General features: G+C 36.7%; 1 protein-coding gene across 5 annotated transcripts; it reads right to left on the bottom strand.

Annotated features, from left to right (window-relative positions):
- Window positions 1–823: 823 nt before the first annotated feature.
- Window positions 824–23652, bottom strand: LOC132133675 (harmonin-like). Of its 5 annotated transcripts, XM_059546580.1 has the most exons (22): window positions 23535–23652; window positions 21133–21200; window positions 16646–16789; window positions 16155–16293; window positions 15548–15656; window positions 15262–15286; window positions 15076–15133; window positions 14887–14990; window positions 14531–14615; window positions 14383–14442; window positions 14238–14294; window positions 13749–13891; window positions 13000–13065; window positions 10576–10721; window positions 10272–10303; window positions 4138–4179; window positions 3961–4014; window positions 3780–3879; window positions 3428–3537; window positions 2281–2336; window positions 1958–2089; window positions 826–966 (listed from the first exon to the last, which is right to left on the bottom strand). In XM_059546580.1, the coding sequence occupies exons 1-21, from the start codon at window positions 23568–23570 to the stop codon at window positions 1975–1977; spliced, it is 1749 nt and encodes a 582-aa protein (XP_059402563.1). In that variant the 5' UTR covers window positions 23571–23652; the 3' UTR covers window positions 826–966; window positions 1958–1974. The 5 variants fall into 5 exon arrangements, 4 of the variants coding, with proteins under 4 accessions (XP_059402561.1, XP_059402563.1, XP_059402559.1 ...); XR_009429206.1 differs by lacking the exons at window positions 826–966; window positions 1958–2089; window positions 2281–2336; ... (2 more) ...; window positions 3961–4014; window positions 4138–4179 and adding exons at window positions 9380–9496; window positions 9709–9873; window positions 10039–10088; XM_059546576.1 differs by lacking the exons at window positions 13000–13065; window positions 13749–13891; window positions 14238–14294; ... (8 more) ...; window positions 21133–21200; window positions 23535–23652 and adding exons at window positions 5972–6034; window positions 6689–6802; window positions 8647–9288; ... (1 more) ...; window positions 9709–9873; window positions 10039–10088 and having other exon boundaries at window positions 10576–10628.
- Between the last annotated feature and the right edge of the window lie 1526 nt (window positions 23653–25178).

Below are 25178 nucleotides of genomic sequence, written 5' to 3'. Positions count from 1 at the left end.
TTTTTTATTACTTTTCTTTCTTTTTTTTGTAGTCATTAAACAGCAATTTCTTTAAAAGAAAATATCTTCCTTTGCATTAACCTTTGACTTTCATAACTTTGTAATCCTAGATATCGATCAAATGTTCTAAACGACAAAGGCGAATATTATGATCAACAGTATCAAAGGCAGCAGTAAGATTGTAACACCAATACAGTATTTTTACCAGAATCGATCACAAGTAAAATATCACTGGACACTTTCAGCAATGATGGCTCAGTGCTGTGATTAGCAGTGAAACCTGATTGGACTGCTTCAAATGGTATAGGATGAATGCACGTTTCGTGTGTTTATTGGGACATGGCTAAATAGCATCTCAAGTGTTTGTGTTGCCAGAAATCACTCACTGAAAATGAATGAGTGCAGGTTGTTTTTTTCACTACACAGTGCTGTCAGCGTGAATGACCAGAAATAAGAAGCTATAGATTGGTTCAGTTTGGCCCTGCACTTGAATGCATATTTTTGTAATAAGTGGTTGAGACTGAACTGAAAGCATCTTATTACTGCCCTTGACTGATAGCAATCCAACAAGACGGTTACTAAGTGCCCACTACTCATTTGACAGATGTTGGAGATACTGCAAGTGAAAATGAGTCCATCAGGACAGCAGCTAAGGATATCAAATTTTATGGCTTGCAATAAAGAACTCAATTGATAAACCATATTAGAAGGCTTAAAAACAAAGCAAAAACACTTTTTGTTAATGCATGTTTATTGTTTTGCAAATGACAACAATATAGCATAAAGAGAGTATTATGTATTTCTAAAACACAGATGCCCGATTTATAAATGATGTGAATAACTGCATTTAATTTACAACACAAATACAATTTTTTTTTTTTTTTTGCTAAATTACTACTAAGGAATGGTTATTGATTCCCCCTGTGGTCCGTGCACTGATGCAATGTTGGATTTTAAAAGAATGTCCTGTAAAAAGAGGGACAAATATAAAAATCAGATTAGTCTGACAGATATTTAAGAGAGGCCTGGTTTCACACATCTACAAGAGGGGTGAAGAAAACAAGATTGCACACATAGTAAGGAAACAGACTTATATTAGAAGGTTGCTATGCATGAAACCTTTATATAAATGTGGCAGAAGGATGTCACTCCATTGGTTCATAGAATGTAAAAAATGCTTGAAGGGATAGTTCACCCAAAAATGAAAATTCTGTCACCCTTACTCACCCCAATGTCATTCCAAACCAATAAGACTTCCATTCCATTTTTAAAACACACATCAAAACATTTTTAATTGAGCTGTCTCTTCAGAAGACTTAGATTAAACAGCTTGAATCATATGGAATACTTTTAATGTACTTATGTACTTTTGAAGCCGTATAGTTTTGGCAGTGTGGGGACAGAAATCTCTTAGATGTTAAATCTGTGTTTTAAAGATGAACTAACGTTTTTTGGGTTTGGTGCAACATTGAGAGTGAGTAAATGACCGAACAGACTTTTTAATATTCGCTGCAACCACCACACCATTACTGGTGGCGCAGCAATATGTGCTTTCAAACACAACTATTGTTTTCATGAGCATCTGTATTCATCCGTCAATACGTTTGCAATTGTTTGAGTTTCAAATTCGGTTCTGGGGAACCAATGGCAGTATCTATACAGTAGTGCTATAGACATTTCTAGAAACATGCAGTAGCAAAACCGATCAAAGCAGCAATAATCAATGAGTCATGACATGTAACAGTCCCTTTGAACAACATCAATCAGAACGACTGCGTAATATTATGAACAAGAGTTTTGTATATTGCATTATTGAATCATTAGCACAAGAAATCCCTGATTGGAACATTTGGGTGGGTTTCCAGATTGACAAAGAGATTGTCACATGTACATGATGAACACTGCAGAATGGTTTGAGTGGGTTTTTTTTTGAGGGGGGGGGGGGGGGGGCTTTTACCACTAGGATAGTGGCGATCAGGTTGGGGGATGGGGGGTCCTCATCTGAAGGACGTAGCCCTGTCTGTATACAGGGGCACTGCCTTGGAAAGCCTTTTTTCTTGCAGTGGGTCTGACTGATGCTGTGTTAGGGCTGAAGACAAACAGCAGATAACCACTGAGAACCATGTACACTAATGATTGATTTTTTTCATTGGGAATAATGGAGACAGACCACATAAATCAAATGAAATCATGAAGCAAATTGAATTTGGAGGACACTGGAGCTGCCATTGTTTATGTTCACATTTCATATTTTATGAAGAGAAATGCAAATATACGTACACTTCATCTTCATATTCTTTTGGTGGAGAGACGGCAATGACCAGGTCAATCCAATCCTGTGAACACATGCATGGAAAAATGTCAACCACTTGCATATGAACGTTTTTACATTTGACAGGCACAACAGCACAACGTTCTTGCTACATTCTGCATTATTTCTGCTTTAAGGCCTTATCTATATTTGATGATGCTTGCTGAAGAAATCAGTATAGCAGCAGACCGTGTGTGCTTTCTTGTGATTCACATCTTTCAGGAAAAATAAGAAAATATATGAATACAAATAGCAGAAATTCAACTGCAAATTCAACTCATATGTAATACATAAAACTGTTTAAACTTTCTAATATCGAAAATAAATGCATAACTACAGCCACACTATTTATGTTACAAATGTTTAGGGAAATGTACATACACATGATGTGAATGCTACAATAATATGGTAATATGTAAGACGAAAGCAAGAATCTTATTACATAGTAGTGGACTTGCTTAAAGGCCATCCAAGATGTAGATGAGTTTATTTCTTCATGGGAATAGATTTGGAGAAATTCAGCATTACATCACTTGGTCACCAATGGATCCTCATGGGTCAATGGATCCAATGGGTGCCATCAGAATGAGAGTCCAAACATCACAATAATTTACACAACTTCAGTCCATCAATTAATGTCTTTTAAAGCTTGTTTGTAAAAAATATAATTAAGGCATTTTAACTTTAAATGATCAGAAATTAAATGGCAGTTTTGGACAGTTATCACTTATGCTTGACCTGTGCATAGTTCTCTCCTGATTCAGACAAGATTACTTTTTCACTGGAGAAAGCAATGTTATGGATAAAAGAATAGTGTTTTAGTTGGAAGCAATGGATTAAAGTTAAAAATGCCTTAATATTGGATTTTTTTTTGTTATGAACACATATTATTGCTTCATAAAATGTTAATTGATAGACCAGAGCGATGTGGATTACTTGTGGATTATTTTGATGTTTTTATCAGCTGTTTGAACTCTCATTCTGACGGCACCCATTCACTCCAGAGGATGCAAACCATCTGGCTCCAATGCGCTGTATGGCTTTCTTCACCACAGGTCTGTTGAGACAAATCATCTGATTTAAAGATACAGGTTGTTTATTGTAATGCAGTCATACCCCTCCACTGTTCCAGGCCTGAGCCAATGAGGTTTGTCCTTCATTTAAAGTCACATCTGTCAGGATCTTTCCATTCACAGCCATGATCTCATCACCCGACACAACACCACCTGAGATAACATGGACAAAAAACAACGGTAACAAACTGAACAAACTAAACAGGTAATTTGAATACAATGAATAATAATCAGTATCACTAATGAATACAGAGAGCTGCTCTAGATTTTTGCATGATTCAAAGTATTTTTTATGGTGTTCATGTGCAGCTACTGTGGTGTTTGAGGTGTTTGCTAGAACCTTAAAATCAAAAGAACTCCCAAATCTCTATGAGATGTTATTTTGTATGACTCACCATGTTTATCTGCCGCACCTCCCTCATAGATAGACGAAACCACAATCTTTCCCAAAGGGGAATCGATTCCTCCCTCTATGGCCAGATCAAGCTTTCCTTCCTAAAGAATGTGTATAGAAAAAAATAAAATCTCTAATTCTTATTGTCCAATGACAGATGGTGCTCGTGTCTGTTTAATTACCTTCTTAATTCTCAGAAGTCGCACATCTCTGTCAGCTATTTGTTCAGCCGTGAACTGTTAAAAAACACAGTTTGAGCAAATGTTATGGAAAAAAAATATTCCACATAGGGTATGAAAATGAATATATATATATATAATGCAACTGGTACAGAGAATAAATGTAAATGGTTACAGTACCATGGAATATGGATCAAAATCATCCACATATTTCTGAAATCCCTGTAAAACACATAGGAAAAATAGACAATGGAGTGGACTGCATCTGCAAACAGTCTGCAAAACTCTGAGATGGCATTCTGAGGACTAACAAATTAGTGCTCATTGATTTCCAAGAAAATCCAAATGAACTCTACTTCGCCTATTGTGTTATTTTGAAGTAGTTATTAAACAACCAGGTCACATTTGACCAACTTTCATTTTAAATGTAACATTAAACAATATAGTATGTCAATAAACAGAAAATAAATGTAAGATAATATAAGAACAAGTACAACACATTGCATTATTTACTACAGTACTGTGTTTGCTTTGTTGGATCCTTTGGTAGCTTTCCAGTTGGTTCTGGATCAGCACTGGTGTTTATGTACAATGTAAAGGCTATTTGCCATCCACAACACACTCAAAACCACTTTCCATCAAGACAGATAATCAATCAAGGTTTCAGAACCAACAAACTGGAAAAGCACCGACTTCTGGTCATGCTCCCCTACATAAAAAGTGAGAATGCACACTGAGATGCCATTTGGTGTATATGCACTCTATTATTATATAATCTTCAGTTTGAGTCTCCCATTTGTGCAGCGCACATGGGATCCACTCAAAGGCTGCCTTTACAGCTAACAAGATGTATGATTGCAAGGGAGGCTGTGTTGAGATATATATAAGTTTATCCACACTATGAAACCAGTTCATGTTTTAACCCGAAATAAGCACAATATTGCAATCATACATCTGAGGTCCTTGAGTATTTAAAGAGACATAAAAACAAATAAATGACATTTACATCAGATCAGAATAAATTCGACAATACTCGCTTTTCAATACGGTTTACTTGCATTGCAGCAGTTGCTGATGCTTTGGGGAAAGCAATCTAATAGCACCAAGCTATAAAGGCAGATTAAAGGAGACATCTTGGATAAACTGCCAAGAGTCTATACTTGGGCAGGATTGCTTGAATTAGAATTAGATGCTCGAACAGTCAGGTTTTAGACTGACAAGGTCAAAGTCATGCTGTATAGACCTCGGAGGGGTGCAAAGACATATCTACACCTGCCTCACAGACATGAAAAATATATCTATAGAGAGCGAAATCTACTTTTAAATGAGCCAATTAAAAAAGGAAAACAAATATTTTCAGATTATGTAATCCGTATGAAACGTGTACGTCCACAGAGATGATGACAGTGTCGTTGACTTCATCACTGCAGTCGAAAACAGAAAACACTGGTTAATCAATGAATTGGTATGATGTTAAGGCAGTTTGTGTTTTCCCTGACGCTTTCATAATCATTACTTTTGTAGTGCTCTGTGGCAAGTTTTATGTGTGAGCTCGAGTGCTGACAATTAAAGGCTCATTATTATAAATTATTTGGTTTATTAATACAAATCACGACTTGTCGACTAATCGCTTAAAATAAATGACTATTAGTCATTCAGAAAAAATCTTTAGTCAAGGGCAGCCCTTACATGATGAATGCTTCACCTGTTTTGGAGGGCTGAAAAAAAGCCATTTGTTCATGCAGATGCATAGATTCATTGAACTGGCTTAATTATTTTAGAGAAATGATGTTTCCCCAAAGCATCAACAACTGATGCAATGCAAGTGAACTCTAAATGCAATGCTAAATTACCTCAAGGATACATTTTACCAGTATCCTCCAAGGAAGTGTTGTTAGAAATGTAGTAGACACTTCACATGCAGATGTGTACACTCAGACAGCTGAGATTTCACTCAAGGAACAGAGTGTTGAGAGAGAGGAGGGGTTTAACACAAAGTAATGATGACAGTTACTTGTTTCTTGCTGGATTTAAAGGATGTGTTGTACGTGACCATCCGTTTGAGCATCTCTGGGGGCTAAAAAAACACACAATTATGGCTCAAAAACACACACATTAAATGCTTGCAGCATCTGATTACATACCATATAAGGTTTGTCTCAGCATGGCAAATAGGTCTATTAGCTATTATCTATGAATTCAGGTATCTGTGAGCTGTACAAATACAGTGACTGCTTGTCTAACTGCTTAAATATTGTGAGGTCCTTTCTTGCCCTTCTTGTTACCCTTCTAAAAACAACCACAGAATTGGCAAGCACCCATTCATTTAATTAAGTAGGCACAAGGACAGGGCAGAGCGATTAGCTTCCTTTGTGATCTGATGGAGCAGGACTGAATGTCTGGAGGGTGAAGAGGAGAGCAGGTCTATGTCTGTCAGGCTGATCAGTCAAAGTCATTTTAAAGCTAAAAGTCTCATTGTGTACGCAGATGGAAAAATCATCTCTCTTTTCCCCTCTCTCCCATTCTGTCCTCCTCTTTCCGCCTTTTTAATCAGTGCAATCAGTAACAACAGCATCTATTTGGTCCTCCTTGAGTTTGAAAAGCTTATTATAATGAGTGAGTCAGACAGCTATTAGCACAACAATTAAACCAATGAGTCAAAGTCATAAGATCCAGTAGCTTATACATTACTAATCATCGCACGTATACACACACATCCATGCCATCTTACCATGGTCTCAGAGTGAAGTGTGGGTCTATGTGAGGTCTGACTCGGTAGCATGACAGGTTTGGACATGACAGGGTTGATCTGTCTCCGCTGGTTTGGAGGGCTGGGGGCCATTTGCTATGTAGTGGTTAGAAGTAAGAGACATAAACTTAAAGTCAGGGAATGATATACCTTCAGGAGTTACGCAATCTAAACCAGACAGCACAAAAGACTTTAGGAACCATTCACATAGCACAAATACTGCATTGCAGCTTTTATGTTCATCAAGTGTCAGTCACTGCATTTCTAGTAATGATGACTTTTTGTGAAATGGCTTTTTAAATTTCATTACTTCCCAAATAAATTTATGGATAAAGGAGGTACGCATATCTATAAAACAGAAAAATCACCCCCTTATATCTTGAACAGGTAAAAACATTTGTGTTCCTTATTTACCCCTAAATGGTATATTAGTACCTTATGAAATGCTACCGCCCCAGTGCCCAGTGACAGTTTGGTACCCTATTTTAATTTTTTTTTATTTTTGAAAGTGTATAAGATTTCTGCCAACTATATCCATTTAGAAATGCACTTCCTGTGGGTTTTCAGAGTAATCTTCTGATATAGGCATGGAGAACTGTTGAAGGATTTTTCCTCTGCAAAGAGAAGCCAGTTTGCATTAAGTTAACATTACATATTCTACACAAGTGTGGTAAATCTGATTTATGCTAAAATGGAGTGGAAGACCTAGAGAAGCATGTATCTTTTATAAACTGAGGACTCACCAGTGGATTATTAGAAGTGGATGTCCTGCTAGCATGTGATGTGTTTCTCATCACTAGTGTTGTTTTCATTAATGAAAACTATGATTAAATATCATCGTCAATGAACCTTTATCACGTGACGAAAACTAAACAAAACGTAATGTAAATGCTAGTCATGTGACGATGACTATAATTAAATGTATAATGCAATATTGTTGACGAATAAAAACAAGACTAAATGTGGTTTACAAAATAAAAACTATGCTAAAATGTCTCTTCATTTTCATTGATCAAAATGAGAAGAAACAATGTTATAACGTAATTTTGTCTCGTTTAGTTGCGTTATTATTATTATTTTGGAAATGGACTGATGTGTTTACTTCTAACATGTTTGGTTAATGTTGTAAATTCAAATCAGAGCATCTTCCGTGTCTGGAATGGATGTACTCTTGAGTCTATAAGGTAACAATAATATAATAAGATAACCTTGTTTTAAATGGGTTTCGTCTATACTACTAGGTACTTGTACTTATACTATATTGACTGGGTTAAATAGAATTGCATTACTAAAAAGAGACTAAAATACAATTTTCATTGACCAAAACCAGACTAAATGTCATCAGTTTTCGTCGACTAGAACTAGACAAAAATAGTCATGGATAATTCTGACTAAAATAAGACTAAAATGCTCAGCCTTTTAGTTGACTGAAACTTGATTAGACTAAAAAGAGTATGAATGTCTAAAACTAATAAAAACTAAAATTACAGCTTCACACAAAGACTGGACTAAAACTAAAATTAAAAAAGTTTGCAGAAAACAACACTACTCATCCCCTGGGCTACAAGGATAAACTTTTCAACAGTCTAACAATGATAGGAACCACTAGCAATTCAAGATTATCAAACCGAATGACAGCATGCTTATCTCACAAAAATAATGATCTGCTTCCTGACAAATATATTTAAAAATATTAATAAGGGTTAATCTCATCTGAAAAACCCCACACTCAAGGAATGCTTGCTTGTATGTACACCATAAGAAGTGGATAAAAAAATAGATAGATTGCTGTGTTCACTTCACTGATGAGCAATATTCCTGTGTCATGAAATCAATTTTGGAATTGAATTGGATTGAATTATAATGTTCCTAAATATTTCCTCCACTATACGACATACATAATCAACTTTCACACTCCCAAATGTATTAACTATGCTAACCATCAAGTTGTGGTCAGCCTTCGGGCTGGGTGGGCGTGATAGATGACTGGGAATGGTGGAGTGGAAGCCCCCTCTCTGTCGGTAACCACTGTCCCCAAACCTGCTTCCCTGTTCGGATAAGCTTGGGGAGCGGGGATAGTTGGATGACCTCACATGGTACTTGTCCTCCATGTGCAGGGGTGGAGGAGGTGGTGGAGGAGGAGGCGGTGGTGGTGGAGGGGGAGGAGGTACTGGCGGGGGAGGTGGCTGAGATGAGGACAGACCCCTGGAGGAGAATAGTGGGCCAGCAGGGGGTTGCCAGCTACGACCTATTGAGGAAGGGGGTACCCTTCTGGCTAGTGGAGAAGGTTGGTGTTGAGGGGCTGGTCTGGGACTGGGTTGCATTGGGTGCTGCGTTCTTGGAGATGGAGGGTGATGGTTGGATGTGTGGTAAAGTCGGGGTGAGGGTGGAGGGAGTGGTAAGGGAGGGGGAGCTTGACTGGATGTAGGTGGAGTCGGGGCTAGTCTTTTCAAAGGCTGCCTTAGACTCTGGTCCACATCATCTAAATTGATGTCATCAAGGTCAGTAGTGGCCAAGGTCAAGCCTCCAGGGAACCTCCGCTTGGGGGGACCAGTTGACAATGGAGAACGAGTTGGAGACATCTGGAGGTACATTTTGAATACTTAGAACTCTGAATTAACAAACTATGGACTAAGAGACCAACATTCATTAGGATACTTCATTGGATTTTACCTCTGGAGAATCATTTTCGACGGAGGAGATTTGCTCTAGTCTGGTTTGACAGAGCCTCTCCACCCAGTGCTGCACCTTCTCTGACTCTTCCAGATCTTCTCTTTCAGTTTCTGACACCTAGTGGAATTAGTAAAGCCACACCCAAACATGGAAACTTTTATATACCAATAAGAACTTGTTGAACTGGCATTGGAAAGGGTACAACATGGGTACATTTGACCAATAAATGTCAAGTGCCAAGGAGAGTAAATCAGTTACAAACAATTAAACAAGAAGTACAATCGGAGTCAGAAAACCCCACTGTAACCTCACTGGAAGAAGTCTGATACCTCTTGCAGAAGTCTGCTGATTTTCATCTGTTTCTCGCGCTCATGTATCTCTTCCTTCTCCTTAGCAAGTTTCAGCTCAAACTCCATCTCTTTCTTGTTCTTTTTCTCAGCTGGGAGAGTGTCAGTCTTTGACATCTTCTTCTTCTTTTTGGTCTCTTTTCCTTTCTAAATACCCAAAGTGATATGAGAACACCAGGTGGACTTTTCACCAAGGTCAACCCAACTATCATGCAAATCATAATAACTTCAGGCATATATTCAAGATGAACAACATATACCATAGTTATAGCACACCAAATGAGCACAACATACTTGCAGCACACAATGTACCTTTTTGAGTGTAGGCAACTTTCCTTCGTAACGGTAGAACCAACCGAATGCTAAGACAGCAAGAATGATACATTAAGTCCCATTCAAAAAATTTATTCTGCAGGTTCATCCATCTAAAAGCTACCGAAAGATCCAATCAAACAAAAGATGTGTACATGCAGTTGAAGTGTCTCAAAAAAGGCAGAAAAAGGTTGTCAAAGAGAATCTTTTGTCTGTAAAAATTCTTCACTTACTTCTCTGATCTCTTCTTCATAGGACTCGGCAGCTGATGGAACCAGGAATTGATAGACACGGCATAACAAAAAGGCAAAAGACATATAGAAACACAAAGATCACACAAAGAGATCATGCATTCCCAGCATAAATGCACATCTGCTCATGCAAAGGAGAAAGGAGTAACATCAATGCAACATGTTTTATGGGTACCTTTTGGGAAAGGGTAAAAATAGTTGTTTGACCTTTAGAGAATAGTGCAGTTCTACAGAAGGCATTAAAAGTTCATGTACTGGAAAGGCTTTGTTGGTATTGTCAACTTACTGGAGGTTTTGGGTTTAGGTGAAGGTGCATTACGTGCAGGTGGTGGGGGTGAGGGAGGTGAGGAGGGGGAAGAGGATTTGGATCTTTCTTTGGAACCCCAATCTTCTTCCCAGTCTTTGTGGTGTTTCCTTTCCGTGGCTTCAATTCTGAGACACACGACACATACATTAAATGAACATATATCCTGACAAGCCTATATATATATATTTATTTTATATGTTGAAGTACAAACAGGAGATAATTATATATAATGAATATATCAATGTAAATTGATATATGTAAATACATATTTCTAAATCATAATATATAAAGGTAAATCAGAATATACAGTTTTAATTCTTAATATATAGAAGTAAATCTGAATATTTATTTAAAAAATCTGAATATAAAAATATATATCTGACTATATAAATGTAAATATAAATCCGATATCCACGACCTCCTAAAACACCTAGTTTAAACACGCCCCCACATGTCTACATCACTGTGTGGGAAGATTTGAATAACAGTGCCCAAATCAAAGCAAAAAAGGAAGGCGTAACTTTATTGTTGCTGCCACTGACATGTTGTGAAGACGCTGTGTGTTTTGTTGCAAAAGCGAAACTACTTTCTTTGGTCTTCCAAAAAAGGACACAACTAGAAATCAGTGGTTAAGTTGTATTTACAGCACTGTTACAGAACAGCTCAAACCAAATATATAGATGTGTGCAATGCATTTCAGAGAGGACTGTTTACTGATCCTGGAAGAGTAAACTACAATGCCGGCTGTCCTGACGCACAGTCTGTAAGTACGTTTACTTATGTAAAGGATTTGCCACTGATGATTCAAACGCGAGTTTTGAGCAGTGTAGAGTAGAGCTTGTTGTTTGTTGTTTCTCTGATCACAAATGCAGACATGGTTTAATGCTTAACACAGAACGATGCAATGCGTAAAAAGACATTATAAGTCATTATAATCAGTAATTATGTCCCCACTGGATGCAACAAATGGCTCGTTTATTGTGCGTTCTAATGTTTTTGTCTCTTCGCAACGGGCACGACAGCATGGTAAGGAGTTTAACATTCAGTAACAATCTTGAGGTATTCGGCCAATCACAATGCATTGGATAGCTGGCCAATGAGAGCACACCTTGCTTTTCAGACCGATCTATGAGCTTTGTAAAAATCGACACTTTTCAGAAAGGCGGGCCATAGAGGAGCAACAATCATGTACAGTCTGTGGAAAATAATGCCTTTTTTAATGTAGAGGAAAAAAACTCCTGTCTTACACACACACACACACACACACACACACATATATACAGGGGTGCACATAATTTTTTCAGCCTGGTTCTCATAAGAGAACCTGGAGATTTGGTTTGGTCCTCACACTAAAAATAAAATGCTAATATTTACTACTAATTTCTTTGTTTCCCTCTATAAGAAGAATCGCTTTATGTAATCCCCAATTTTAAGTCGCTTTGGATAAAAGAGTCTGAAAATAAATACATTAAAAGCATTTTCATCATCATATTCACACTTAAAATCAGCAGGCTTTTGTTTTGGCGGGTTGCCGGCAAGTAAGTATCCGCGCTTCTGGATTTAGCGCTGCTGATTAAAGAGCGTCAGTGGATGAATGTCGCAGTTTTGCATTGTTCTAGATTTATGCTTTCAGGTTGAAAATAAAACTTATATAGTGCAGTCTGTGATATAAAATGGTAATTGTGTATTAACAGCTGTCAACCATGTCGGTACGCAAATGCGCTGTCAGAACATATTTATATAACGCATTTTTTATTTTGGTCGCGCATGCGGACCTGCGGACCACTTATGTGCACCCCTGTATATATATATATATTTATATATATATATATATATATATATATATATATATATATATATATATATATATATTTATATATAAAATGTATAATGTACTTTTGTAATGTAATGGTTTCATGGCTTTCAATATCCCTTGACTCATATTGGCATTCATTTACTTTGTAACTAGCTTTTCTACTCTATTTTATTTAATTTCTTTAGGATTTTATTTATTTTTATCTTACTTTTATTGTTTCTCTAGTGCTTAAATTCTTGTGTCATTATTGTTGACTTCTTTTAGCCTTGTAAAGCACTTATTCAAATGATCATCAACACAGTCAACTGAAATGTCATGAAGTTGTCCCCTTTTACATTTAACACATTAAATTTGTTAAATTAAATTCATCAATGTCATTATTAATATAAAACAAATAAAAAAATTTCCACTGGACCAAAATATGGGCTGCGAAGACTAGAAGTGACCTACAGTATGGTACATTTAGAACAATCTGAACTTCCATTCGTCACAGCATTGCTTTCATCAATATCAATTTGCTCTAGTCTGCCTTCTGAGGTCTATTTACTTTGAAGATGTTTTTTGCTTAGCAACATATCAATTGTTACCTCTCCATCTCTTTGCGATGACGTTCCTCTTCATCTGCAGTCTTCTGCGATATCTCCATTTTCCTCCTGCAAAATATTGCACATCAAAATGTACACCTTTTTAGATTTCATCCAGGAATTTTAATTATTTGACACCTTTTCACCAGCAGTTATGAATCATCAGTTTACTAATTATGAAGAAGCAAAGACTCAAATGTGTTATATAACATAATTATAATGATGTTTCTTTACAAAAGTAATCGAAGATATATTTAGGTACATTATACAACGTAAATAAGTATTTTAATTAAAATAAAAACCATTATAAAGTGGATTTCTTTTTTTTTTTTATCACATGACAACAGTACCTAATATTTTTACATTTTTAAAAAGGTACAATTCAAAAAAACATGCATCAATGTATTGCAAAGTAGGGTTTGACTGCTTTTGGTTAAGACTTTTGCTGTATCACTAACAGGTTTCTTTTGTCTTGTGTTTGATGTTTTTGTGCATCGTTATGCCTATTGTCCAATATGATTGTTGTATATGATAATGTTAAGTAATTTCATGTCTGTTTGTGTTTCTGTTCTGTAGCTTTTTGACACTTACACTGCTAGAATCTGTCTATTTGGCATTAATTTAGGCTTATATATGTAAAATTTTGTCACAAAGTTATGTTTTATCTTGGAAGAACCATTCTCTGAAGAGAACAGTCTGAATAGGGCTTATTTTGTGTACTGTTCAGTTGTGTGTGTGGTTTTTTCACTGACTGGCGCTCTTTTTCCTGCTGTTCTTTGATGATTTTGTTGGTCTCTAATGCCATTCTCTTCTGATGCATTAGCTCTTGTCTTTCGAGCTCATGATGTGATTCATCCGCCATCCGCTCCTCATCCGTCATAAACAGCTCACTACCCTGAAACATACAGTAGACAAATCAGTGCTTTCACAGATAAATACACACAAATACACCCCTTTAATATATATATATATATATATATATATATATATATATATATATATATATATATAGATTGAGCGTATGTTATGAAACATAATTACCATCTCTAAAGTGCAAAAGTATGAGTGAAAGACAAGCGATATGGTACGACACAAACAACATCTCCACAATGTATTACCATCAGCAAGTAAACAGTTTTGTACTTAGCAGATGGCTTTCTTTTCCACACAGCCCCTCAGAGAGAGATAAAGGTCTTGCAGTGGGTCTTTGAGATGCATTAGTGGGCTCTCAATGAACTTACAGCTCCAGTGAGGACAGTGATGGTTAGACTCCTGCTGCTCTTTAACACTCGCACTGCCTGAAAACACAAGCGTTAGCCGACACAGCTACCAGTTTAACTATACAGAGAGGTTCTTAAATAATAGTTTCAGCAAGATCCCGCTCACTTCTTGATGACTCAGGTTGGTGAAATCCACCCCATTGACCTCCACAATCTGGTCGCCAACCTACAAGCCACACAAACACACACATATGAGTGTGTACTACGCTAAAATCAAGCAATAATGATCTATTAATGCAGTTTAAATAAATGACCTGTAATCCCACTTCAGATGAGACTGAACCCGACTTCACATTGCTCACATAGATGCCCGGTTTCTGCGTTGGTCCACTCGATATGCTATCATGGACAGTTAAGAGGAAATCTTTGTTTGTCATGGGATTAAACATAGAAAAGTAGGTTTTAAATCAAAACAATTACGCTTGGTAAAGACAGCAAAGGAACACAGCAGCATTTAAGTACAAAGACAAACATATTTTATTATGCCGTGTACTTTTTTTGTTATATATGTGGGCATAATCTCAATATATATAGGGTTTAATTCATAATTTTCAATGAGGCTCATTTGTGTGCTGTAGTGTGTATAGTAATCAAATCTCTCGTTGTTTACCTGATCCCCATGCCTTTGGTGCCCACCAAACTAAGGAAAACTTTCTTTTCCTTTATTTCTTTTCCTCCAATCGAAGTCAGACCAGCCACACTAGTCTTCCTCTCCTGAGACGTAACGATAAAAAATAAGGCTAAATACAAATATAACTTGAGCTGGTTTAAGATAGGATGATGCCATGAATCCACTTACCCCGGATTCAGAAACAAACTGATCCACAAACTGCCACTTCAGAGGCTCTTCAGAGGAGCTAGTTATGACAAATTCATTATTTAGCAATGTCATTATGGAAATCAACGAAAGAGGGAACATTAATAAAAGTTATTCCAAATATCAGAGAATTTCGTGTCATTCAAGTGACTGTTAACACCAAATTACCTCTTGAGAGGAATCATTCCCACATCTGTGAAGTGAGTCACAATAAAAAAAAAGAAAAAAAAAAGAAACGTCAATAATTAATGAATAAGTAATATATTTAGCTAACGGCATGGTTTCCTCAAGAATTGCTCAACTGTTAAATCAATCACAATTCAACTGTGATTAAATCACTGCAACTGAGAGCTAAATCAATTAATTAACCCCAGTGGAACAAGAGGCGATTTATATTGGCTCTAACTAACAAAGTCAGCTCTGCAGATTGCAATATAAAACTATAAAACCTTACGGCGGACTTTCAGAGACACCGTCTTCTTGGTCTTGATGAGGCTGATGACCTCCTCGTGAATACAGGAGGAGATGGAGTAGCCATTAATACGCACAATCTCATCACCAACCTGAAGAAAACACAGCAAACCTCATTCACATAAAATGTGTTAGATATAACGTGCAGAAAAAATTGTATTAAAAATACTTTAATTATACCAGAATATTTTCATAGTTCAAAGTTTCTGTCATCACAAAATTAGCAGAGTTTGCACTAGAAACACAAGTGCTGCATTTGAATCCTTTGACTTTATCTGCAGGACAAACATTAATCAGAGATTACAGAAGAGGATCAGAGAACGTGAAGGATTTAAGAAGGCGTGTTGCGTCACCTAGTGGAAAGAAGATGCGCTATTCACTTTTTTTGTGCATGTACAATGCTCATCTCTATTTGAATGTGGAACATTTTCTGTTGTCAGTTACTGTATTTAATATCAGGCAAGAGAGTGTGTGCTTTAAGTACACACACATGTGACCCAGAATCTGCAACACCAGGCATTATTTCCTGAAGTGGTGAAAGCAATGCGTGCCATATGTACGTTATAACAACCTCTTCTTGATTTTCTCACCTGCAGGCCGACGTTTCCTGCCTGTCCATCTTTGACTATCTGTGATATGAAGAGGCCACAGCCGAACTCCAGCCCACCTCGAACACTCAAACCCAGACCCTCAGGATGTGTGCGGTCCAGACGGACTTCCTTCAACTTCCTGCTCATACCAAGAGAGGACAAAAATAGTGGCATCTGCAATCAGCTGAACAAATTTAACATATCTATTGAACATATTTTTTAAATGTATTATGTTCCACCAACAGAATCCAGTTCACTGTGGCCCTATTAGCGCTGCGAATCAGACACGGTTGAATAAGGCTCTTCTCTCTGTGCTCATAACGCTGTTTCTTTGCCACGTCTGACTGAGCATGAGAGAAAACAATGATTCTGTTTGGTGCCTTACATTCTACCTCCTCCTCTCATATTCCTCTGCTATTCATGCACAGAAACATTTCCATGATCCTCATATGGATCGCACCCTTTTAACCCCTTATTGTCTGCGATCTCACCTGGATCTCTTGGGCGTGAGCTGGTCGTACTGCACCTGGTGCTTCAGAGGAATCAGAGGTCTGATGGAATCAAACAGTGGAAGGCGTTTGGGATCATTTATCACCAGCTTCAGGTCGCCAACCAGGACGGGAATGTCCATGGATCTATAAAGAGTAGAGCAGAGTGATTTAAACAGGACCTGATTGAGCACATGCACACAGTAGGGCTATATTAGAACAGAACAAACAGTTTGTGGACCTGATTCAACATACTGTCTTGACACAAAATCTCTGCTTATAAATCATTATTTGATATTTTCTGTTAAATGAAGGGTCATGGACACAATGCATAAGGTGTTTTTTCTTAGAATAAGGTTAGGTTTAATGGTGTGAATTTAGAAGTGTCTAAATTCTGCACCACCAAGCAGAATTGCAAAAACAATGACTGTTATCAGACAGGTTTCTTAGATTAAAAATAAGTAAATGAAAATGCTATTATTTACATGTTATAAAAATGCATCAAACATTTTATAGTTTGAGATTTTAGAAAATAATTAGTGCTGGGCCGTTATCGGCGTTAACGTGCTGCGTTAACGGGAGACTCTTATCGGGCGATAAAAAAAAATATCGCCGTTAATCTATTCTCAAAGTTGGGTTGGGAGCTGGGTCTATACTAAGCAAGCTATGATGACTTTCACCTTGATATTTTATATAACCGACTGACTGAGGCCAGCCTTAAAGATGCTCAGGACAGTTGACGGGCCACTGCTGCGCATCGTCACGAAAGCTTATCTTTTTCTTACCGCTTGTCGATGTAAACATTAAAGCATCCAAAAACAAGACGCGGAAAAGCTGAACAGAGTAGCTGGTTACTCGCGCGCTGTGTTCAGTGCGCACGAGAGAGATCGAGAGCCGCGTATCACGGACAGCGACACTGAACCGAGCTGTCTTCTGCAAAGTTCTCCTCGAAGTCCCTCCTGCACCTGAACGAACAAATACAAATCGCAGTTTGAACAAACAAAAAGATGTGAAAGAGCCCAATTCAGTACCGCGGTGTTCTGGTGTTCAGGGCTCAAGCAGAGAAAGGCGTCTTGACACTTGAACATCGAATTTGCTTATTTTTGCTCTTGTGCCGACAAATACATACAAAATATGTCAAAATATAAACCTTGGAAATTATGCTCGAAAAAACTCAGTTATTTCTTAAGTGAAAGTAAACAGTTGATGAAAAAAATGGGAGGAAAAAAATGGGATGTTGGATGTGTATTATATTGGATGCGTTCATCGTCTCTTAAAGGGACCGCGCCTAATTTAGCTACTGGCTGCTGTACTGTTAATCCAAGAAAATGAAAATCACTCACTGCTCTTGACTGAATTACTTTGTAGTTTTAACAGTCAAACCAAAAACTATTCAGACACCAGATATAATTTTTATATATATAGCAAAACTGTAATAATGTGAGAAATGTTGAAGGTGTCTGAATAAATGTAGGTTTGATTGTAGGGCTGTGCAAAAAATCGAATGCGATTTTCATGCGCATCTCATCAGTAAAGATGCTCCTGTGATTAGAAGTATAATGCGCTCCAGCACATGCGTTCAGATCAGGGTTGCCAGGTTTTCACAACAAATCCTGCCCAGTTGCTTCTTAAACCTAGTCCAAAACTAGCCCAATCGCGTTTCCAGGAGGTTCCCCGATAAAAATTGCTTCCCAGGGTTAAAATATACATTTTTTTGGAAGGGTTGCCTTGGTAAAATTCGCATTTTAGGGGCTAAATATCATGTTATTTGTATTGGGGTTGCTTCAAACCACGGACATGACAAACAATCGCAGACTTGGCAACACTGGTTCAGGTGGAGCGGCATTTACAACACAGAGCCATAGTCCACCGAAAACTAACACAAAATCGTTTTCAAAATCGACAAAGAATCGCCTGCGATTTTAAAATCGATTTTGTGTAGATTGTCAGTGAATTACGGCTCGGTGTAGTAAATGCCAACCAGTGTTGCCAAGTCTGTGGTTGTTTTTCATGTCCGCGGGTCGAAGCGACCCCAATACAAATAACGTGATATTTAGCACCTAAAATGCGAATTTTACCAGGGCAACCCTGCTAAAAAACTTATATTGTAACCCAGGGAAGCAATATTCATCAGGGAACCTCCTGGAAGCGCAATTGGACTCGTTTTGAGAAGCAACTGGGCAGGATTTGTTGTGAAAACCTGGCAGCCCTGATCCGAACGCACGTGCTGGAGATATACTTGTAATTACAGGAGCATCTTTACTGATGAGATGTGCATGAAAATCGCATTTCGATTTTTGCACAGCCCTATTTGATTGTATATTTCATTTTTACATTGAAGACTATCTAGTTCTATTTTACATTTAATTATTTGGTTTCTGTACCTTGACACCTACAAACTTGAAATAAACTTAAACATTATGTTAATAGCACAAATAAATAAAAATAAACGAACATACAAATTAAACAATTTCAAACATGGCCCACTGGTACAACCTTCACCGTGTCCCCGCTGACCCCAGCTAAGGCTCTGCTCACGCCTGTTTCACACATACTCCGTCTGCAGTGCGTATGCAGTCCGTGTGCGTTACGTATGTGGTGCAGCATGGACTCGATGTGCTTTCACACAGGACGCGTTTGCAGTTCGCTACTCGGTACGTAAACGATCGCTGAACTGCTGCAGACGCAACGCTCCTGGAACGCAACTGGAATCCGTTAACATGGGTGCGTAAAAAAATATACAACGCAGACGCACTGCAGACGGAGTATGTGTGAAACAGGCGTAAGGTTGTTTGCACCTTGTGCAATGTGGAATTAGTTTACAGCTTTTTCAAGCACTTTGTGATGCATTTTGGAAACAGAAGATGAGCCCCTTTTCTAATGCACCACCTAGCTTGATAAACCCCTTCTCAAAGACTTACTGTTTGTCAATTTTATTTGGGTAACACACATATTCTGAATGTTTTCGGCAGAATTTGAATGAGCCATTTTAATCTAGATTAATCTAGATTTATTTCAAAATCACAGTGAGATTAATCTAGATTAAAAAAAATAATCTATGCCCACCACTAAAAATAATACAACATTTTAGCACCAGTTCTCAATACTGTAATGCAAAATACAGCCACATTCGCATTACTGTATCATGAAAGTTAATATATCATGATATAAATCAAAAAAATGTAAATCTTAAAAATCTTTGAAATTTTTTTTACAGTATTCTATGGTAATACACAATTTGTCTTTTTGGCTGATATTTATAGCGGAAAGTTATTATTATATATATATATATAAAGAGCAAAACTATTATGGTCATTTCTAGCCTATATGAAATTATTTGCTGTGATTTTGAAAGATATTAGCTTATAATAATTATATGATTTGTTGCTTGTTGTAGAAAATGAAACTTCATACCCACATAAAGTCATTTTACGAATTTGGAGGCAGCTGCTCTATGAATCATTGATATTTCACTCCTGACTCGTATATCAGAGACAAAGGGACACGAGAGAATGGCTGCCCTTGAATGAAGGGAGGAGAGTGGAAATGATCTGCTCCAAGTTACTTTTCCATTGGATTAAGCCTCTCATTCCAGTCCAGCGGAGCAAAGGCGTGTTGATTTACACACAAGATCACAAATAAAGAGCTGAGCGAATGCATTTCCTACGGTTACACTCAGATAAACACACTGAATACTTTTCTTCTTCTGAATGTGCCATGCAGTTGACTTTTGACCTGCAGATTAAAAGAACTACTGATGGACAATTACATTATTTATCATCAGCCTCTGAAACGTTCCACTGCTGCGGAGATATTTGTATTCCATTATATTCTTATCACATCTGAACATAGTCACTATGATGAAGTATGTCATATCTGGCAACTTAAAACAACTAGATTTTTATATTTTCTCTTTATATTTTGTGGTTGCTAGGTTGTTCTGGTGGTTGCTAAGTAGTTTGTTCGAACTGCTAACCCAAAATCTGACTAATAGTAATACAAATTGCAAATTGGGCTTATGCAGTTTAAAACAACAACATTATTATTATTATTATTATTATTATTATTATTATTATTATTATTATTCAACATATACAATATAATAATAATAATTATTATCATTAACAATAACAATAATAATTATATTTTAGTGTATATTTTATTAACAACAACAACAAAAATTATTATTTTGTTTCTTATTATATTATATATTTTGAACAAAAGCAAACACTACTACTAATAATAATGATTTAATAAAAAAAAATCTAATTTAATTTAGATATAAAATGTTATTAATAATAATGACGTGTTACATTAATATTAATAATTATAAATTAATAAGTCAGTAAACTGTGAATATTGTGAAGAAAAAAAAAAAAGCATATTCAAATTGCTCCAAATCAACACCAACGTCAGGCCACATGTAATAAAACTGTGACTGTGTTCTAATGTTATTATTATTATTATTAAATATTTTAGAGTGTACTTACTGGTGGTACATGCGGAGAACATCATAGAGATAGTCCTTCTCCGCTTCATTATCAACTAGCAGCTCCACCTGCACAGCACAAACACACAAACCTCAGGTCAGATCATCACTGATCATCAGAAAAGCAATCATTTGCCCATCTTTTACCTGGTGGTGGCTAATCTGCTGTAGAAATGTTTTGAGGAAGCGTTTTGGCCAGTCAATAATGTAACACATCTCTCTCTCTCTCACACTGAGCGAGAGACTATGACAGAAGGTCAGGAGAAGGTGGAGAGTGAGGAGGACAGAGAAAGGAGGTGGAGGAACTACTGTGTGTCTGGAAGTCAAGCGTCTCTCAGATTGGCTTGGTCTGCTATTGTTTTTAGCTGAATGGGTCAGATGGATCTTTTCCTGTATTGTGACTATCATTAGTTCAGATCTGCTCCACTGAACCTGTTACTGTACCTGAGCTCATATTAAGACATTTATCAATCTAGCAGTGTCATCTTACATTAGAGTGTTGTCCATGATTATCAAAAGAATGCTAGTGACGTTAATGTGATGTGAGGTTAACAGGCTCGACAGAATAGCCAGACTTCTTAATTTAAAAGAAATAAATAAAATGAATGAACGAAAAAATGAACAAAACAATCCAATAAATGTCTGGACAAACAAATTGAATGGACTGAATGAACAAACAAACAAATGAACCAATAAAACAAACAAACAATATATATAAAAGGTCTTGACAAACAAATAAACAAACATACAAATAAATAAATAAATAAATGTAATGGACTGAATGAACAAACATAAACAAAAGGAAAAACAAAACAAAACAAACAAACAAACAAAATGGTTTGAAAACTGACAAACAAACTAATTAATTAATTAAATGGACTGAATAAACAAATAAAATAAACAAATAAAATGGCTTAAAAAACACAAATAAAATGGGCATTTAGAAAGAAAGAAAGAAAGAAAGAAAGAAAGAAAGAAAGAAAGAAAGAAAGAAAGAAAGAAAGAAAGAAAGAAAGATGGTTGGAAAGTGGTTGGATGAATGGATCAATATATTTTACAATTAAATAACAAGAACAACATTTAATTATTCAAAGAGGTTTTATTTAAAAAATAATAATTACACAAGAAGTTAAATGTAAATGCAAATAAAAATACTTTGATGTTTTTATTTTTGTATTATAATTTTGTGTTAACAATAATTACCTATTACCTGAACATTTCAATTATATAAAAATATGAAATATTCATATTAATAAGTCTGTAAACTATATGAACATTGTGGCGAAATAAAAAGCATATCCAAATAGTTCCATTACAACACCCTTGTGCACTCAAAGGCTATTTAAGGGGTCATAAACATTTTGACAAGCCCAGATGACAGTCCACCTTGGGACTACAACTTCATAACCTGATGCTGAAAGCAGATCTCTATAATTAAAATCAGCTTCATTTATTTTTCAGTTTATGCAAAGTGATTTGAAAGAGACAAATGAAAAGAAAGGTCAACAGCACAATACATTTCATGTCACAGAGGAGAAACCAAAATGAAATGCAAAGCTTTCTAATTTGTAGTGTGACAGCTTTCCCACCCCCATCTACAGGCAATAAGACTGGATGAACAATAAACGCCTGGCCAGACACCTCTGCCACTTCAGCTAAAGCTGTGAAAAAAACTGTCCATTGTGCTACAACTCCATGCACCACACAACAGATGGTACAATTCTACAATTACACACAGGGGTCACCTGCTGTCTTAAAATAAGCATGAGCATATAAATAGGTATCAGAATTAAATAATTCAGTGTAAAAAAAAAAAAATAATAATAATAATCAAACATGCAATTACAACAAAGCGTTAACTTCACGTTTATGAGATAAAAAGTCATTAACACCTGTTGTACAACTATTTCCAGCACACATAGTTCACCTGTCACCTCCTCGGCCAATCAGAACGCGTACATTATGTGACGTCACACATAGCCTACATTTCCACCGGTAAATTTCGCCTTTATGTGAACCTTTGACTTAAGCAAAGCAAAAATAGCCTATGTCATTACGCCGAAAACATTAAACTATACTAGTAACATGTTAACTCTAATGATAAAAACGTCTAAAACTGACAAATGATGCTATGCGTGGTCACCTTCTCAGTGCAAAACAAAATTAATCGATCAAATAACGACGGTTTCTGGGCACACAGAAGTAACTTTCGTGTCGAAAGCTGGGCGAATATCAATTTGACTTACTTAAGTAATATTTAATAGCGTAAAAATGAAGAATACGTGCTCCTTCGCCATTCCTGAGCAGCGAGAGTAAAGGAACTTTAGACCGATAATAACTAATAATGATAACTAAACAATCCTCGCATATTTTTAATTAGACAGTAGCCGTTTCAAAGCCCACCTTATGCCGAAATTCCCTCGCCACTTTCCGCTCCATGCTGACTGAATGGCGGGTGTTTTCCGGGTGTGTGTCGTCGTCGGTCTGTCAGTCAGCTGTGTGAGCGGATGCTGGAGTATCATCGCCGGTCATAGGTCGAGTCCTGAATCATGTCAATCAAATGACTAGATGAGGTGGAGGTTGAACAACAATTGAACGTTTTGAGAATTTCAACTCTGATCTGACAAATCTGTAACACTGGGCATAAACATTATGGGTAGACAAAACAGGACAGCTACTGCTTACAGTTCCTATCAACTCCTACCAGTAGTGTTTTTAATCACACAGTATGGTTTTGTACTGTAATTCACAATATATTAGCCTGTGTGTGTTCTAAATCCCTGTTTCTTTGTAATTATCATTATTTATTACCATGACAAAACATTAGACCTAAGACCACACACATTCACAGGATAATGTGTGTGTGTGATCATATGAGTTCTGAGGTTAGGGCTGGTATATTCTTGTGTGTGTAACTGTGTGTGTGTGTGTGTGTGTGTGAAGTGCTCATTTCAGGGGAAGCAGTCAGGTTGGCCCCTGCTGGTTCAGCTGTTGGCAGTGTGGTGCTCTCAGGGGGTTCGAGGCCCTGCACTGACCCAAAGGCTTACGGAGAGGGATTACAGCCTGTAATACTATCTCATCAACACACCATCAAAACACACGGACGCACAAAACTTTAGAGGGCCAGATCAGAATAACTCTTCGGACTGAATGAAGCATAAATGCATTTTAAAACAGGTTTAATTGTGTAATTTCATTTAAAAATAGCTTCAGAGTTTAATATGAGATAGATAATAAAGACTGTGGCACTTTAAAGTTCAAACATAAGTGAAATTAAAAACAGACATGTTTTCTCTTTCAAGGGTTAAAAGAAATGTTAAAATCTGCTAATCTATTTTGAGCTGTGACACATTTAATATTTAACATCATATTGTATCCTACATTTTTTTTTATGAGCCAAAAAGAATACACGTCACACCTCTGTTTATCAATTTGCACTGACTTCCAATAGCTGCTCACATAAAATTCAATGCATTGATGTTTGCCTACAAAACTACCACTGGTTCTGCACCCATTTACCTAAATTTGTTACTTCAGACTTATGTGCCCTCTAGAAGCTTGCGTTCTGCAAGTGAACGTCGCTTGATTGTGCCATCCCAAAGAAGCACAAAGTCACTTTTACAGACTTTTAAATTAAATGTTCCCTCCTGGTTGAATGACCTCCCCAACTCTATCCGAGCAGTCGAGTCCTTCAAGAGTCGGCTTAAAACCCATCTCTTCCATCTTTATTTGACCCTCTAACTTTAACACTCACTATTCTAATTATATTCTTAAAAAAAATCTAACTACCTTTCTAATCTTTTTGTATTCTATTTTCTTTTCATTGATTATGCAATTATATGTGTGTGTGTGTGTGTGTGTGTGTGTGTAAAGACCTCTAACACTAGCTTGCTCTATTCTTTTTTTATTCTATCTGTTTTCTTTTTATTTATTATATTATTAAAAAGCCCGTGCTACGTGTACTGTGTTAACCTAACTGAGACTTGTTATAGCACTTATATATCATTGCTCTTTTTGTTGTTTTTGATTGCTTGCACTGTCCTCATC

Source organism: Carassius carassius, chromosome 50 (assembly GCF_963082965.1).
Source record: "Carassius carassius chromosome 50, fCarCar2.1, whole genome shotgun sequence".
NCBI classification, from domain to species: Eukaryota; Metazoa; Chordata; class Actinopteri; order Cypriniformes; family Cyprinidae; genus Carassius; species Carassius carassius.
This window is presented reverse-complemented; position numbering and strand designations above follow the sequence as displayed.

Coding starts and splice junctions, on each gene's coding strand:
- LOC132133675 (XM_059546580.1), bottom strand. CDS start 23,570: ATGGAGCGGAAAGTGGCGAGGGAATTTCGGCATAAG. Junction 15,657..16,154: donor CAGGAAACGTCGGCCTGCAG/GTGAGAAAATCA, acceptor TGTTTTCTTCAG/GTTGGTGATGAGATTGTGCG. Junction 10,722..12,999: donor CATCGCAAAGAGATGGAGAG/GTAACAATTGAT, acceptor CGTGTGTCTCAG/AATTGAAGCCACGGAAAGGA.